This window comes from Diorhabda sublineata, chromosome 7 (assembly GCF_026230105.1).
Source record: "Diorhabda sublineata isolate icDioSubl1.1 chromosome 7, icDioSubl1.1, whole genome shotgun sequence".
Classification (NCBI taxonomy): Eukaryota; Metazoa; Arthropoda; class Insecta; order Coleoptera; family Chrysomelidae; genus Diorhabda; species Diorhabda sublineata.
Genome location: NC_079480.1, coordinates 10,232,613 through 10,250,374, shown reverse-complemented (window position 1 = coordinate 10,250,374; position 17,762 = coordinate 10,232,613). Strand labels below are relative to the sequence as shown.

At 30.8% G+C, this 17,762-nt stretch overlaps 1 protein-coding gene across 2 annotated transcripts in view; it reads right to left on the bottom strand.

Moving 5' to 3' along the window:
- LOC130446600 (protein Shroom-like) overlaps window positions 1-17,762 on the bottom strand; it is a 225,307-nt gene that overhangs the window by 113,429 nt on the left and 94,116 nt on the right. For both annotated transcript variants that reach the window (XM_056782962.1, XM_056782963.1), the window contains exons 4-9: window positions 14,949-15,225; window positions 14,252-14,876; window positions 7,372-8,141; window positions 6,764-6,953; window positions 6,064-6,245; window positions 5,168-5,294 (exon numbers count right to left, since the gene is read on the bottom strand). In XM_056782962.1, the coding sequence (XP_056638940.1) occupies window positions 5,168-5,294; window positions 6,064-6,245; window positions 6,764-6,953; window positions 7,372-8,141; window positions 14,252-14,876; window positions 14,949-15,225 (2,171 nt within the window). The remainder of the gene's footprint in view (window positions 1-5,167; window positions 5,295-6,063; window positions 6,246-6,763; window positions 6,954-7,371; window positions 8,142-14,251; window positions 14,877-14,948; window positions 15,226-17,762) is intronic.

The following is a 17,762-nucleotide window of genomic DNA, read 5'->3' as shown; positions in this document are numbered from 1 at the left end:
TGAACATTTAATTTAGTTGTAAAGTACATTTAAAAATATAATGCAACATTATTATATTCATTCTACAAGTTTTGTGATAGAGACATTATCAAAATTTAACACCTCAAGAATTAAATTTTTAGTTATGATTGCACAAAATGTAAAAAAACTCCATATTGCTGATCAGAAGACTAAAATTTCTTTCCAACAAGATGCCACACGGTCTCCTATCTTGTTTAAAATTTTCGATGGGTTCTTATAATTCAGAGGGGGTGCTGGAGGGGGATAATATTTTCATACTGTAAGTTGTCAATTTAAGAATAAAAAACGACCTGTTTCAGGTTTTTTTCACGTGGTACATAATAACGCTGAAATTGAATTTATTCCATACATATGGACCGCATTGTATAAGAATTAGTCTTGCTGATGGTAAAATGTATTTATGTGAATTTATACTGACTAGACTTATTTCATCTATTACCTATCTTATTTGGTATTCAAATCCACCTCTATAAAAGTTTTAATGCCACATAATATTGTCGGAAATAATTTTTTGACCCTCGGCAAAGGAGACCCAACATTGGAACGAATTTGAAACCAACATTTGTTGTATAATACACACATTTCTTGTCTTCCTGCCAGTGAATACTACGTGTTTTTAATGAAAAACCAAAGTTGCCAGTATCCAATTTATTTTAAAGTAATTCCTATATGTTGTATGCTGTTCATCATTTTTTAGTCACGTTTTTATTATTAACGACGGACGTATCGTGCAGTTGCAGTAATGCATCCAACTTTCTTTCCAATGCTCAGCCTTAACGTTGGAACGCCAATACTGGCGCAAACATTTGACGCATCGTGCAGTATAGGCTTTATATATAACCAAACATAAGTAAACAATCCACTCATATTTTTTTATGTCTAATGTTGAACCATATACCTACCATTTTTATATATTTGAACAAGGAAATCTTAGAAACAAACGGTTGTAGGCAGTAGTACCTATAACTTTTCAAAACCGCAATCAAATTGTGTTAATAAATATATAAATTGGGGGTAAGATCTCTATATATTCAATAAATGGATTATTTGGTTGTTGAATTAAGCTAAATGTAATATTCATTTAGTCATTGACCCACTTAACAGCTTATTGTGTATTGAGTTGCCTAACTTATTAGGATAGCATATTACGCTTTTGAGCCATTATATTGGCAATTGTCTTAGAAAAATAATTGATTATTTTTTATTCTATCACGAAAAAAACTCAGTAATTACTTTCCTTCAATCTGCCCAAATATCAAAATATGATAAATGTGACTAATATTAGCTGGGAATATAAATATTTAGAATAAGCATAGAACAGTACATTGAGAAAACAAATAATCATTACATTAACAAAAAAATATAATTTCTATTATCCAGGAAAAAGATTTATATTAACATTGGATAATTTCCAAAAATATTATACTGAAGTCAATCAAATTGTCCATCTAATTTCCAATTATGGAGGAACTGCAGAAGAAAAAATTTGTTCTTTAAAATTTTAAATTATTTATTTTGAACACAAGCAAGTAAAAACAAAGTAAATTATCTCTATATCTAGTTTTTCCATCTTGAGAGGAACTAACACAGCTTGAGTATACTTTGTTAAATTGAATATATTGTTGTATATGTTCCATGTGAGAGTGTGTGTTTTTATATTTTTTCAATGTTTGTCGATTTTTTACTGGCACTGGCATTTTATTTAACTTGCACACATGAATATTAAAAAGCAAAATTTCAAAATAGCAGACTAGTGGGCGGAAATGGGACACATTGATAAATATTGATTTGTTTAGTAGTATTAAGCAAGAATAACAACTGAGTAGATTATATCAGACCATATTTGTTAATGTAAAAAAAACATGAAATGGATTGAAATGTCGACACTTGCATTACAAAAGAGCAGAGTAAATTTTAATCGTATGAATACAATTTTTAGTCTGACTGAATACTGAAGGAAAATTTGATTTCAGAATTCAAAGTATAGTTATTTGTAATATGGTTATAGTGAATATAGTTGAAAACTATTGAGTTGATAGCTAACTTCTGTTTTTGAATAATTAACTCCCAAATTGATGAAGAGTGAAATATATCAGTGACTAGTTTTGAATTTCATTGTCAGAATAATGAAAAGAAACAATCCTTCAAAACGAATCGCAATCAGTCCAGATTGGAGAAACTTATATTACAAACAGATATAATGATATACTATTAAATACTAGTCTGTTCATATTATTTTTGATGGATAGTTTTGGTTCAATTTTTCATATTTCTATTATTACCTAATGTAAACAGGGCATATAGATATTTAGAATTCACAATTTTTTGAAAATTACAAATATCCTGACAAACCTACAATTCACTTAAATATATCGTGGATTGATACTTTCAGTGACTTCATTAAGAGGATTGCTGCTTAAGTTTTGAGATAGACATATAAAAACAAATATTTATAACTGGATATAGCTTTATTGTTTTTCAATAGATTCTCCATGAAGGTCAATACACTTTTGCATGTGTTTGAACCAATTATTGAAACATTTTTTCCATTCCGATTGAGGTAGCTCCAAAACATATGATTTGAAGGCATCAATCGCTTCTTCGGGTGTAAAAAAACGTTGACCTCGTAATTTATTTTTGATTTGCGAAAATAAGAAGAAATGCCAAACAAGGATTGTATATCGGATAACCCATCAATCTGATGTTTTGACTGTTCAAAAACGTTTTTGTCTGAACTGATGTGCGAGAGCTCGCTATGTCGTGGTGGAAAATGCCGTCTGCAATTAGTTTTCCTTCTGGTGTACCATTTAGAATTGTCCGTTCTACGTTACTTTAATGGGACGGTAGCATTATGTACGGTTATTCTGTGAACAACTTTTGTTAGATTTGGTTCGACTTGAAACACCTATACAGTCGATTGTTGTTTAGTTTCGTGTTCATATGTATAGATCTATGATTTCTTTGCACCAACCGACTCGAGTTTTTTTAGAGATTGTTAAATTATGCAGTATCCAACGCGAATAAATATTTTTGACAGCCAGATGTTTATACACTATTGAATCTATGCGATTGGAACTAATGCCCAACTATACCTCGAGCTCATGGCATGAGGATCTTATAATATCAGGTTACACTCAGCCCTGATGTTTTCTGGCACAACAGTCGATTTTGGACGACCTTCACGAAATTCATCCTGTAGCGAAGTGTGACCATGATTGAATCCGGAAAACACGGTGGCTAGAGATAGTGCTTTATCACCATAAATCGAAGTGAGTTGATCGGCACACTGCTGTTGGTTTAATCCACATCGAAAGTCAAAGAAAATCATCTCACTAAAATATTTGCGATTTTATTCTATTTTTTGACCAAAATCAAGTATTTATAACTCAAATAGCACCCGTATGGCAACACGTACTTTCACGATTGAAAATGTCAAACTTTATGATAGCACTGTCATATTTGACATATTCACATCAGTGGTGCCATATCTCAAAATGTGTGAAGCAACCCTCGTATTTTTAGCTTACAATAAATGAAGTGAAATGAGACGATGATTGGGTATACCATATTTTTTTTGAAAATTTGCATTAAATTGACACAGTATTTTATTACTATTGATAATCATGTTAACTTCAATAGGTATCAATAACTAAGCAAATGTTTTATTATGAATTCGTTAACTTCATAACTTTCTACATTTGTATATCCAGTTCAAAATTCCTACTTATTATCGACAAGATTTGGAAAAAAAATAATGGATATGAAAAAAATTAAATCGAGAATTATTTTCTAATGCATTTTGTGGAGTAGATTGAAAATAATGAAGAGTATTTTGGAAAAAACAATGTTTGATTAATTTGAACTATTGATTAATAGATAAAGATAAAAATATCAATACTAAGTATAGTTACTTGCTCAATAGTAGCCAAAATAACTTTTAAACTAAAAAAAATATTTCTCAAGCCAGCAATTATTCATAAAATATTTGTTTACATCAAATTAGAAACTTATTTTTACTTAAAGCAAAAAGCCTCAAACTTATTTTTACTTGAAGTAAAAATCCTTAAACTATTTATAGTAATTGATCTGTGGACAATATTCAATCGTTATCATAGATAGTTAATATAAAATAACTATACACAGTATGGTGTGTGGGTGTGGGAAAAGAAGTATCAACATATATTGAGATTTTTAATGTTATGGTTTGGTGTATTTTTGAAGTTTGAGAAAATGTTTTTGTAGTTTAACTATTTTACTTGCACCCATATAAGAGATGATTTCATATTTGTCAGGATACTGACAGGATATTTTTTTATAAATTATTCAATAAATTTCAATCAATCATTTGCACATATCAAAAATAATAGATAGCGATATTCAGACCTACCTCTACATGCTTCAAGACTTTTGAGTGGTTTTTTATACTGTTACTAACTCGTCCACGACAAGAACCGTGAAGCCGGTTCTGTTGGAAGATTCTGTTGGAAGTTTAGCGGACGTGACGTCTTTGATATTGTTTTTGTTCACATGTTTTCATCATAGCTGCGATTTGTTTATATTGTTTTCTTTTAAGACAATATAAGAGACCTGTGACCTGAAAGTGACAGAGTGAAAAGCAGAATTGGAGTATCGCGAAATGGAAACGTCCGGTAAGAAGAGTGAATTAATAGAACGACTCAAAGTGGCAGCATGGTATTTCTGTAAATATGGACTAGAAGATTTCTATTATTTTTTATCATTGAAAATTGACATTGTCGCTAGCGTCAAAAGTAAAATTTCTCGTCGAATATCGAGAATAAGTTGACAATGTTTGAGACAGCTGCTAGGGTGAATAATTGGTTCAATAATGAAAAAAAGTGTAAGCAAAAACCATATCAAAGAAGCCGCATTTTACTAACTTTAAACTCTTCCATCATAACCGCGTTAACCAGCTTCACGTTCCATGTCGTGGACGATTTCGTAACAATAAATATATCACAATACTGAGAAAGGAGTATTATGAAATATGAAGGTCATAATGCAACAGTAAATAGATCTATTCATTATTCATATTAAATTTTGACATTTATTGTAGTTTTAATAAAAATATGTAGAAGCAATATTTGTAGTTGTTGCATATAATTATAAAAACATAGAAAATACTCACATTGATGAAGATCTTTGTTCTCTATAATCTTCCTTTGATCCCAACTTATGTTCAGTTGATATTCTAGCCCTCATTGATTGATTTATCCTCATCTGTCTTGGTTGTAGTGGAGGTGGAGTCTCTTTTCCTAAAATGAGCAGTTAAAATGATATTGCTTAATTATTTATCTTTTAATTTTTGTAATAATGAATTTGATTTTATTTTTCAAGTAACGGAAGGGTTGTTATCACATTTCTTATTGGTTCAATTTGTTTAACTGAACCATTCAGTAATATATCAATTATATTTATTTTTGGAGTATCATGGCTTAGTCAGACAAAATTATGTAGGAAAGAGCCTTATCGAAGAATTGGGAACTAAGGTTGGATGAAAAGTAAAGAGGTTTCTTATAATATGAAGGTTAGTTCAGAAACAATATTATAACACAAGTTGCGATATTATTAAAAAAAGATCATTATAATCAATATTTGAATTCAATTTTAAAAATCAATCGGTATGATTTGATGTATAATAAACATGTGTGTATTAATAGCTGGAAGTTAACAGAAAAAGGAAGTCAAGAGATATTCACTGATCAAATTTCTTGGAATTCAATAAAGAACTTTCATTAAGCTAGTGACTGAGCACTGTCAAGAAGTGCTAAGAAGTGAAAACACAAGTATTATACAAGTAAATTCCAGGAAGACAGGTAATTGTTACGAAAGCGGCAGAGTTTATTCTAAAGGGAAGTAGCATGAAGGTACTAATACAATAACATAAAACAAAGTTCAATCAAAAGAAGTTACATATATTAATTCTCGCTATCAGTATTAACAAATCGATAGATTATATTGTAACAATCAGGAAAAAAATAAATCTGGGAAACTGGGCAATATTTTCTTGATAATACTATTTACCTGGACTTTCTGATATTGAAGCTCTTTGTGCCCGATGAGTTTCGCTAGTCATCTTGATTTGTTTACTTTCTGGTCTATTTTGAGATCCTAGGGATTCTGGTCTACATTGCTCTGATACTCCATTTACTTTTTGACTAGCAGCTATGTTTCCAATCATACTCAATTTATGATTACTGGGATACCTAAAAACAATAATAAACAGATGTTATACGAATTAAATTGTATTATTGCAATGAATAACATTAATCCCATTATATTTGATAGAACTTGGTCTAGTTTTCTGCTAAATAAGAGTTGAGTCTTTTAATATTAAGTTACTCTTGATTGCAGACTTGCAAGAATAATAAAAAATCTAATATTATAATACCAATAAAATTACCACTATTTATTTAAATATATTCACTGATTATCTGCTATTATTTCACTTGATATATTTTTTCCATCATAACTGCATAAGCTTCCTTGTTAATGCATTTGAATGAATAAAAGTATAAAATTTTTATAATACTAACATTATTTATTAATTTTCTATGATAAATTTATTAACCAGTTATAAAAATAAAAGAAATATTCTACTCTTCACATGTTCCTGTCATTTTTATCATTTTCACTCGCCCTCATTTGTAACAAAATTCAAAACAAATTTGTATAGAGAAGTTATTACCACTTTATAAACATGAACATTGAACTTTTTTCTTACCTGGTACTTGACCTCTCTTGATAACCCCTCTGATTCGGAAAGCCTAGTATTTGATCGGGTTTACTAGTTGGTGTTTCAATATGTCTGCTGGTATAAGGTTTGCTGTTCACTTGATGAAATATCTGATCAGTGGACTTGGTTTTAATAGATGAACGTACTGACGAGTTCCTTAGATATCTTTCTGGTAAACCTAAGAATTTTCAAGTACTTCATAAGTATATAGCTACCATAAGGAAACGAACTATTACTACTTGATCCAAGTTATTGTTGGTTTACCGACACACTCTGATTTCAAACCAAATTTTGATACCAAAAAAATACGAACCCGACAAACATCAGCAAAATATCTTAAGAATTAATAACTAATAACTATATACTCGTATAGTGAATCAATAAGTTTCAAAGTTCAAACCAAAAAACAATCCGTCGCATTTACCTAAAGGTATACTATGATAAAAGGTACATTTTCTGGCTATGACCCGATCACTTAGTTCATTTTGCGAACATTATAAAACGTGATTAGATTACTTTCCGCACATTCATATCATGATTGCCTCAATTTATCATAGTTTATGACATACAAACTAAGATAAATAAAGAAGACTTACCAACAGTCTGTTGAATCACTTTTGCTTCTTTCTTAGAATTCTTTTGTACTTGTGGTGCTGGTACTTGGTTACCAGTACTGTTCTCTCGTAGTCGGTCTTTAAAAGCCTCTTGCCAGTCCGGCTCGCATTCAGGAGGTGGAGGGGGGAGAGGTTCGTCGCTGTTGAACACTTCATTTTCTAGCACAGTGGGAGGTGAAGGTGGTGGTAGATCTGGACTTGGGACTCTCTGATCCAGAAATAAATCTGGAAATGCGTTTCGCAGGCTTGGATTTTTAGGTGGTCTAGCAGGAGGAAGGTCGGGTACGTAATCGTCTACTGATATGGATGGTCCTATTATCATAGGTCCAAGCATGTCAGTTGACAGACTTCCACAAGAATTACTGTGTTGATGACGCGGTATGATCTTAGAGAAGCTGTCAGCCTTTTCTAAACTAGATGCTAAGCTACTTCTCTTCGAGTTACCTCCAGAAGCGTAATCCGATGCTGATGAAGCTCGTCTCGATGGCATTTGTACTTTTATTTTCGGTGGAGGTGGCGGCAGAGTCAAAGCAACCTGAGCTAATTGTGGTTCGGATCTCCAAGAACTTTTGCTATTCGGATTATTATGTCTTTCGTAAAATGATAATAAAGCCTTTTTTTGTATAGCTTTAAGTGTCGGATCTGGAACTCTGTGCTTCTTCTCTGGATCGTAATAAGAGTATTTATGTTGTTTTTCTAATTCGCTTATTCGATCGGCCACCGACAACGCCGACTGAAGTGATATTGATAACCTGAAAATAGAATTTCCATCAGATATTTTCAAATATGACCATAAAATTGTAATTAAATTTAGTTAAATTTAGGAGATCGTAAAATATCCATTACCCATCTCGGAAATCTATTAATTATTTTATGTAGAAACAAGGTGAACTATATACATATGTATATATAAAGAGAAAAAATTATTGAAAAAAAATTAATTTTTAAACAAAAAAGACCTAATATATATATATATATATATAAATTTCTTATTTCTTAGACCGTTTATATTAATCCATCTAAATGTTCTTCTTCTGTTTTAAAATAAGTTTTTTTTTGATAATTTTAAAAAGAAAGATAAATTTTGATAAAGACTTAAAGAAAAGTCGAAACGTCAAACTTTATCTCTCTTTTATATAAATCAGTTAATCTTGGGCATACAAAATACATTTTATACGTTTCCATTTATTCACCATGTAACGCTTGACTGGAAAATATAAAATTAAATACCATCACTTATGATTCAAGGTTCTCAACGCTCGATTGATTTTATTGGAGTAAACTATCGGATCGATATTCAAGGTGTATGTTTCACTGGTCACCAAAAATAGAAAAGGGTTCAAATAATATTATATTTTGAACAGAAAAAACCATATACCACTAATATAGGAGTTTCTTACTACCTTTGAGCAAATTATTAAGATGTTTCTTAAATTATGTAAATGAATAATATACAGTATCTGTCATAGAAATGATGTCTTGGAAAACTTGAAAATAAAATTAGTACTGGGTATTGTGTCCTCCAATAACTACTGTATAACAAGGCACGCTTAATGAATAGAGATAAAATGTAAGCATTCCAGTCGTACGGGGTTCTTCTAAAATTTCTAACAAATAAAAGAAAAAATGAGGATTCATGTTCAAAATTTTTAAAAATATTCCATGAAATCATTATACTTCTACAGTTTGAGCTAAAGTTGTCTGTATCCTATTAGACGAACTTGCTTCGTTCGTTTATACAGAGCATCAGCATTGTATAGTACAACAACTGTTGTTGCATGATCTTCATGACGTTTGGTTTGGAAGGACCGCTACTATAAACCAGTTTTTTACAGTGCTGAAAGATTTTACAGTACTGTTTACCATAGAATACCAAATAATGACCCTGGTATTAAATGTTTTAAATTTTCTGTATAATTCAGATTTTTAGACCAAGGATATTGTCAGGTCTGTTAGTTTGGGCTTTAAAATAAAAATAACCCAGTAAAAAAAGTTAAATTGAATAATATCGGTTGATATGAAAGGCTATTTTACTGTGTCTTTTCTATCAATCTATCGTTTTGGAAATGTTCTGTATAACAACTTGAACACCGCTGTTGTGAAATGCGGCTATCGTATTGAAACCACGTTTTGCGGTGTATATTGTTGGATCAGGTAATAATGCATTTTATAGAAAATAAATTACAGTTTACCTTCGATCTCCGAAGACGATAACTTATCGGAACGTGCGTCAGATAGTGTAATTCTGAGTGTTGGCGTAGTGGTAGTGTAAACAGTGTATGAATATTACAATAAGATAATATATACCAATAATAGTATTTTCCACAAAATCAACCCATGTTTTGTTTTTTGATATTTGCCTGCAATGTAGATTTTCATCTGAACAATATCGCATGATTGCCGGTGGATATGATCAATGGAATTTTTATTTAAATTATCATAATTAAATCGAATTGAAACACGTATTTACAAAATTCAATCCTGAATGAGACGTATCTACTTTATAAGGATAATTTTTGCATTTTTAGAAAATATTTTATTCTACAGACTTCCTATATTCAAATTCCTAAAGCTAAGAGTAAGAATTGTACAGTGTTAACCTAATTGATTGATTGTTAACCTACTCACTAGCTGTGGAATTCCTCACTTATTTTTTAATTTTTTATTTTGTATATTGTGAAGGTTATTTACAGTAGAACTACCTTTTCCTTTTCAATTTATGTATATGCGGAAAAAATATAATAAACACCAATCACTATTCCTACTGTACAGATAAATTCTTATTATAGAGTAGAGAATAAGAAGAGGAAAAGCTGGGCTCCAATCGCGACGTATTTACAGGGTGTCTAGACCTGACGTGCATCTCAATTCCCGCAGTTTTCCCGCTTTTTCCCGACAACTTTTTCTAATTTTCCCGATATTAGTAAACCAATTTTTAGTAATATTCAATAAACAATAGCATTCAATACAAAAAAAATAATTATCGCTTTTTTATTGTTTTTTCAGGAAGAATGATACATATTAGTTACTCATAACAAAATATAAATGAAATATATTATTCAATTAATGACTACTTATATTAATAGCGAATCACAATAGGTTCATTTATTTATTCTTTTCTAAATTTTTGATTTGGTCATTTAAAGCTGATGTTTGTTCTAACAAGTTCTTTCGTTTTGCTTTCAATTCTTTAACTTCTTCTGCTTTTCTTTTTCTTTCATTAGACTCCTTTTGTTTTTGTGCATCTTCATTTTTTTTATTCTGACAGAACTCCACATATCTACTATGCGCCATTCGCACGTTCAACATCATTTTAGATGTGATAGATACGTGTTTGATGCCCCCTGCCGCAGTAACTGCATCATAAATGATGCGCAAGGCAACTAGACTGTTTTCCGCCTGATTTACAACGATTGCCTCTTTGTTTACGGAAAATCCGCGCTCAACTGCTGCATTTCCATGAGATAAAATGAAAATTATTTCTAGAAAATTAATCAAGTTCGGGCAGGTCAAACCGGAATCTTCTATCAATTCTATCCAAAATTTATCAAGCCTTTTTACACTTCGATTATATATCTTCTTGGATTGAATGGTGTTAGAAAATTGTAGAATATCTCGATACTCTTTTTTTATTTTGTCAGCCATCGAGCTAGAAATCAACTTGTTCGTGTCAACCAGAACAGCCAATCAAGAGTCAAGTCGCTGTAGAGCTACGTTGGATTGACGTGCGATTAAATTTGGATTCACACAAGTTATGTACTTTGTAAGTTTATACAATAGAGGTGATCGTTCTTGAATTTTTTTAATAATTTTAACGAAACAATTCTTACAATCAATCATGAATTTAGTCAATAATTCACCAGAGGGCTTGATTTTAGCATTCTTCAATGCGCTCTTAGTTGAAAATCCTATATCAATTTTGCTAGCAGGAAGCAAATTATGTATTGAAACTACAACTTTCTGTGCATTTCTCCGAAAATTCCCGATCTCGAAAAAAAATCCCGTTGTTTTCCCGTCTTTTCCCGCTGCCAAAAAATTCCCGCTTTTTTCCCGCTATTTCCCGATTTCCCGATGGCTAGACTATTTATCGTACACGATATAAAATAACAGAAAACAAATTTAACGAGGGTAGTTGTAATAATTACATTATTTTTAAAGTTTGGATTCTCCCTGTTCTCCAAAAATATCTACCTAATATTTATTAGTAAATTAGCGATACTTGAATTATTAGACGAAGAGCATTTCTTTCCCTCTGTGGGTTTTATAATAGTATTTGAAACTTTATATCCAAATTTTGTTTCAACTTGTGTTTACAGTTACAGTATTGTTTCGAGGATAATGATCTAGATCAAATATCAAAAAAAAAATTTTAAATTGTTATTCTGAATCTATCATTTGCTACAGATGTTGCAAGGTACAATTAAGTTTTGAAAAATATACTATTATTTGTGATGAATATTTATATTTACGGAGTTTCGTTGACAGTTCAGTCGAATATATTTCCCACTACACGTTTCAGCACTTTGCTTGTTTTCAATAACTCGTACTAGATGCTTTTATCTTTGGGTAACTATGTACATTTCCGAATTTATTTGTTTTAATTAACTTTTAACTGACTCCATAACTTTCTACCCGTGACTTATTGTTTCTCGTAACTAACTGTTTAGGATCTTTCGGTCACTAGTGATACTTCAGGATTTATTCATTTACTTTTGGTAACTCCTGTTTAGGGTCTCTCAGTCACTATTCATACTTCAGGATTCTTTATTTACTTTTCCTAACTAACTCCCAGCCTTTATTTCTTGCCGTTTCATAGTTTTTTCACCGATCGTCATTTTTTTATAATTGCATTTTTTTACGATGTGTTTGTTCTCTTATTATACTCTCGTACTTTCTTTTTCTTTTACATAATTACAAGGTTGCAAATTTGACAATATAAGATTCCACATCAATTTATAGGTTGTATATGATTGAGTTATTTTAAAAAATGATTGTCGAATTCTTCATTATTATAATTAATTTTACATAAATCTTTAATTAATATTTTTACAAAGTTTCTCATTCTACTAATATTGTTGAAGTAATTTTCCGATTATTTAAAGAAATTTTCTGTTTTTAGGATGCTACTGTTATATTTTATTATAATATATATGTTTTTTTAATAATACCGGTACCCCCATATCTAATAAGTATTATTTTTACTCGTAATTGATTACTCTCCTAATAAGATGTATTCTATCAACCAGTCCAAAATTTCCAGAATTGAAATATAAATGGAAATATGAAAAATTCATATCAGTGCTATTATAATGAAACAATATAAATGTTTTAAAATAAAAAAGGCCGGTCGAAAGGTGGGATACGAAAATTTTGAAAAAATAGGTATAAAAAACGAAAAGAACTGATGACAAAGAAAAACAAATGGTAGTTCAAATATGGAACAAAAAGTTTTCTCACAATAACAGAAGATTGAATATTTCAAAGCATAAGATGATAGTAAGTATAGTTAGGAAGCTCACAGACGTCCGTTGTTTACGTAACTTCTATTATGCATATAAGATATTCAGTCAGATGGAAGGTTCGAATAGGATTCATTAAAGTTAGTTCTGAGACGATGGTGAAAATGCAGAAATAATCCATTGCATTGGCGGTGAAAATAACGGACGAATGTTGGTGCTCTTAGGCACATATCTGACTAGTACAGTTTTCAGTATAAACCATGTCCCCCATCGAAAATTCTTTTGTCCGTGAATGTTTGTATATATTATTTGAAATTTTATTTTTGACGCGGTTGAAAAAAGCTGTAAATGTTCATTGAATTGAAAACAATTTAATTCCAATCACGATACTGCATACTGTAAAGAAAAGGAAAATTTATAAATATGTGTCATATCTTTTTCAATTTTTTCATCTTAATCACACCTTCTGAATATTTGGAATTCTTGCCAATCACAAACAGTCATTTTTTTATGCCAGTAACTATCAATTTGACAATAATAAATTATCTAACTGTACATCGTGAATGTATCGTTTATAAAATATCTTTGTCATAGATCTGAAGAGCCTGGTATGATATATGTGTCGAATTTTATGAGGTACTGAACGAAATCAACTGGTTTATTTAAATTAAACGAACCACACCTGTACAGCTAGATCAATAATGGATATCCAATCGCGCCTATCTCAAAATTTAAATTTCCGTTAGATTTCATAGAATTTAGCCGTTTTTTATACCATAACATCCAATGTTTACTAGTACAGTCACATAAGTTGAGGAAAGTTCAAAGTATTTTCATTTTGTCTCCATTTTGAAGTTAAAATAATATTTTTAAGAATATGCCTGTATATTCGAAAAAAATTATAATCACACTTATTAAAAAAATAGAGAATTATCTAATGACATTTATTTATTATGCAGCTACTCAATAATTAAACAATCATTAATAAGAAATTACCGAGAGATGAAGTAGTAATAATTCTAGTTGTCCTATTTTAACTTTGAAGCAAATTGGCAACTTGTGGCGTGTCGCCTTTTCATCGGACTTGAATATGTCCAATTAGTTGAAGCACTGTCAATTTCGGCAACCTTAATGGCAAAATTCGCCCACAAATATAACCAATATACATTATTTCAATCAGTATACAAAAATTGGAAGTATTGTTAATTTCAAAAAGGCGTCTTAAATAACGTGCTTACAAAATTCAGTTAAAACGCGAATCAAAACGAGTAGATAAACCTAGTCATATTTACTTTGTCTTACTTACTGCGATGAAAGCTATCTAAAAAAAACAACTTTTACAATAATTGTTATAGAACTATATAAAAAATATGTTGATAAATTATTTTATTCATGATACATACCTGTTACTAGAATTATTGGGTAGGCTGGTATTTTGATGCTCACTCTCTTGCACTGTGTATGTGTTTAAAGGGAACAATTTTAGTTTATTAGCGTTATTGTTTCTGCTTTCTTTGTCTTTCCACGAATTCTCTTTTTCTCCGCTCATATATAAAACGCTTTCCGAATGATGTCTCTGTGGCGTTTGTACTCTGGCACTATGTGCTATCAATTGTCTGGTTGTACTGTTCGAATTATGATGAGAACTACTATGAGAAGTCACCGAAACGTCACTCATAGAACCGTGCCACTTGAGAGTTTCACTAGAGGAAGCACTGCCCGAACTAGTCGTAACAACACTATCTCGCCCCTCGCTTCTAATGCTTGGATCTTCAGGCGTTATTTCATCCCAAGTATTGGAAGACATGGGTCTACTAACTACTGCTTCGCTATCTCTTCTTAATCTATCTAAAAATGGTGTGGAAGTCGAATCTGTGCTTGAAACGTAACTATGATATCCTTCGGACTGCGCGTATGAGATCTGTTTTTGGTGAATGTGCGTCAACATATTTCCATCGTGTTTAGTGTTCATTGGATCAAAGAGCGAGTCTTCGTAATTACGAGTGTATTCCATAAACTCTTCTAAACCTAAGACAATTTCCAATTTAATGGTTTTATGAATGAAGCAAATATATGATTTAAATAAACGAGTATGCTTACCTGATTCGATCAATCCATGAGTAGGTTTGATATTTTCATCGCAATATTTTGGTTCTTGGTATGATCTAGCGTATTCTTCTAGCTCAGATTGAGTTAGTTGAGGTTTGGTGGAGATGTCCCTTTCAGGAGGAGATGGCACCATGTAATCCATATCGCCCAGAATTTTTCCGTCTTGGTCTACGGTTGGCAAGAATATTCTATCATTTACTTTATCGTAACGAGATTCAAAGGTTTCTGGTGGGATTTTTTCACATTTTTCCATAACAGTTTTGAGTTTCTGCAACGATACAAGAAGCATTTATAGTATTATGATAATATAAATACGCCTTTGAAAATACTTTAGTTTCTTAGCTTACAAAATAAATGTAAGTCTAAAGATTCTATTAAGCAAGACTTTACTTATGCTGTGGGAAGTAGAAACATATCAATAATTTCAATAATCAGAAATATAATATAATATATATATATATATATATATATATATATATATATATATATATATATATATATATATATATATATATATATATAATGATGCATCTAAATGTTCTTGATTTTTGATAAAGTCGAAACGTCAAAATTTATCTTTATTTTAAAAACTATCAAAAAAAAACTAATTTGAAAATAGAAGAGACCTAAAATCAAGAACATTAAGATGCATTAATATATCAAAAGGTCCAAGAAATAAGAAATTAAAGTGAAAAGAAAGAAGGGGTTGTGGTGGATTGTTTTATTTTTGGGAAAATAGCTTAATCTTAAAGAAAAATTAAGAAATATAAAAACAAAAATTTTCCTTGCAAATTCCGAGCAATTGCGGATGTTAATATCGACAAAAAGGTCGATGAATATCACGCTCTTCAAAGGATATTTAATTCAATATTTGTCGAGTATAAGTAATAATAAAAATGTTTATTATTGTTATATTAGAAATATACTTTGGTCTTTGAATATTAAGGATTTGACTGTACGCTATCTTAATACTATGTTGTTACTAGATGTACTACTGTCGACAGAATGTGAGATTCGTAAGTAGAATTTACCAACCCCGGAAAATAAGAATTCACAACGTGTTCTAGCCTAATGACTTTTGTGTTGCTGTCAACTAAGATCAAGGGATCCGCTACTATAACATATTGTTAGGGCTAGCGGTTTACAAAAAAATGTTGATTTTGACTATTTTGGTCAAGCGGAACTCGTCGTCGAATAGAATTGAATGACATTCTTTTGCCCAATTCGCTCTTTCGTTGCTTCATTCTCGCCTGTACAGACGGTGAAGTGCTATACTTGTTATTCAATCTTGTGGAACCGATTGACCAAACCTCAAGCATGTTTTACGCGATCTATAATCCTTCGGGATTATCGAGATCCAAGGGACATTGTTTACCCTCTTCATCGAAAATTCAGAAGAAGGGAAATTTTAAATAATTTGTGAAAAATTACATAATACTGACTAGTTGTTATCAAATTTCAATCGTCTCTGTATCAATAAAAGACGTTTTGTGAAAATTTCAATAAAATAGTTCAACTAATTATAGGTATTCCAATGTTTATGCAAGTTATTATATTTTCAGTATGATTGAGTATCAAGAAAATCGTTAATTATCCTCGAGATCATTCTTTTTCTTTATGATTCTTCACAGAACCGTTATCTCAGGAAATTGTATCTGACATAAAATATTACTTCGATAAACATTGGTATTTACAAAGTCAACATACAATTATTTAATTAGAACTTCTATATAATTGGTGTACTCATTTCCAATCAATTATTATGAATTTATTGTTGTGTAGAGAATAGAAACATCATTTGCATTAATCTTATTGGATTTTTTTGTCTAGCAAGTAACTTAACAGTAACATATATATTCAAAAAAATAAGATAATGCTGATTGATATTAGTAGTATTTTGGGTACGGACCGTGCCCCGTTTATTAAAAAATGTAGAAAGATTTTTAGGTTTGTACAAAATGAAAATAAACATTTAAAACTTTCTTTATTATCTTTGAAATCCTTGACCCTTTGATTCTCATGAAATTCAGAGCTATATATCGATATTTCTAGTAACTGGTGCATTAACCAGATTGGTGACTTACGAATGACAGTAAACTAAAGACTATTTCAGAAACCTGGGCTCGGGTTAATCACCTATCAGCTGATTGCGGATTCTAAATGAGAACGAGATTTGGATAACAGTTTCCAAATGTCGCGTTCAATTTCTGGGTGGATATTTCATTTTTAAAACATGATCTACAATAACTGCATTAATTCCTCTATGATAATTATTTAGCTGTAGAACAGATTCTACATGTTTAATGATTGTTAGAGAGCAGCCATCAACGATTTGTCCACTCATACCGATTTTGCACTAAAACTATTCTCACGATCAAATACCGGAAAGAATGAAAACTGCAAACCTCCGTAACTTAGGGAAATCACCGATTAACTAAATTGATCCGGATCAAATTCCGAACTTGTATCTCAAACATCGTTGTACCTCGAACATACCTTTCAAATTAAAACTTCGCGGTAATTTTAACTCCACTGTGTAATTGTTTGTCATGCGTCGACAACAACTGACAATGTAAACACTACTCTGATCATCTGTTGACGTTATCAAAATATAAAGACTGAAAATAATCCAAACGTCAAATTTTTAATTGTCTTTCAAATTAAATAAATTAAAATAAGTCTGAAGTACAACAGATTTACCTATGGCCACAAAAAGCTAACGGAATGGATTATCGAGCTTTTTTAGTTAAGAAGCAGATAAATATAATAATTAATCAAAATATTATATAGTTTGACATTGTGAAA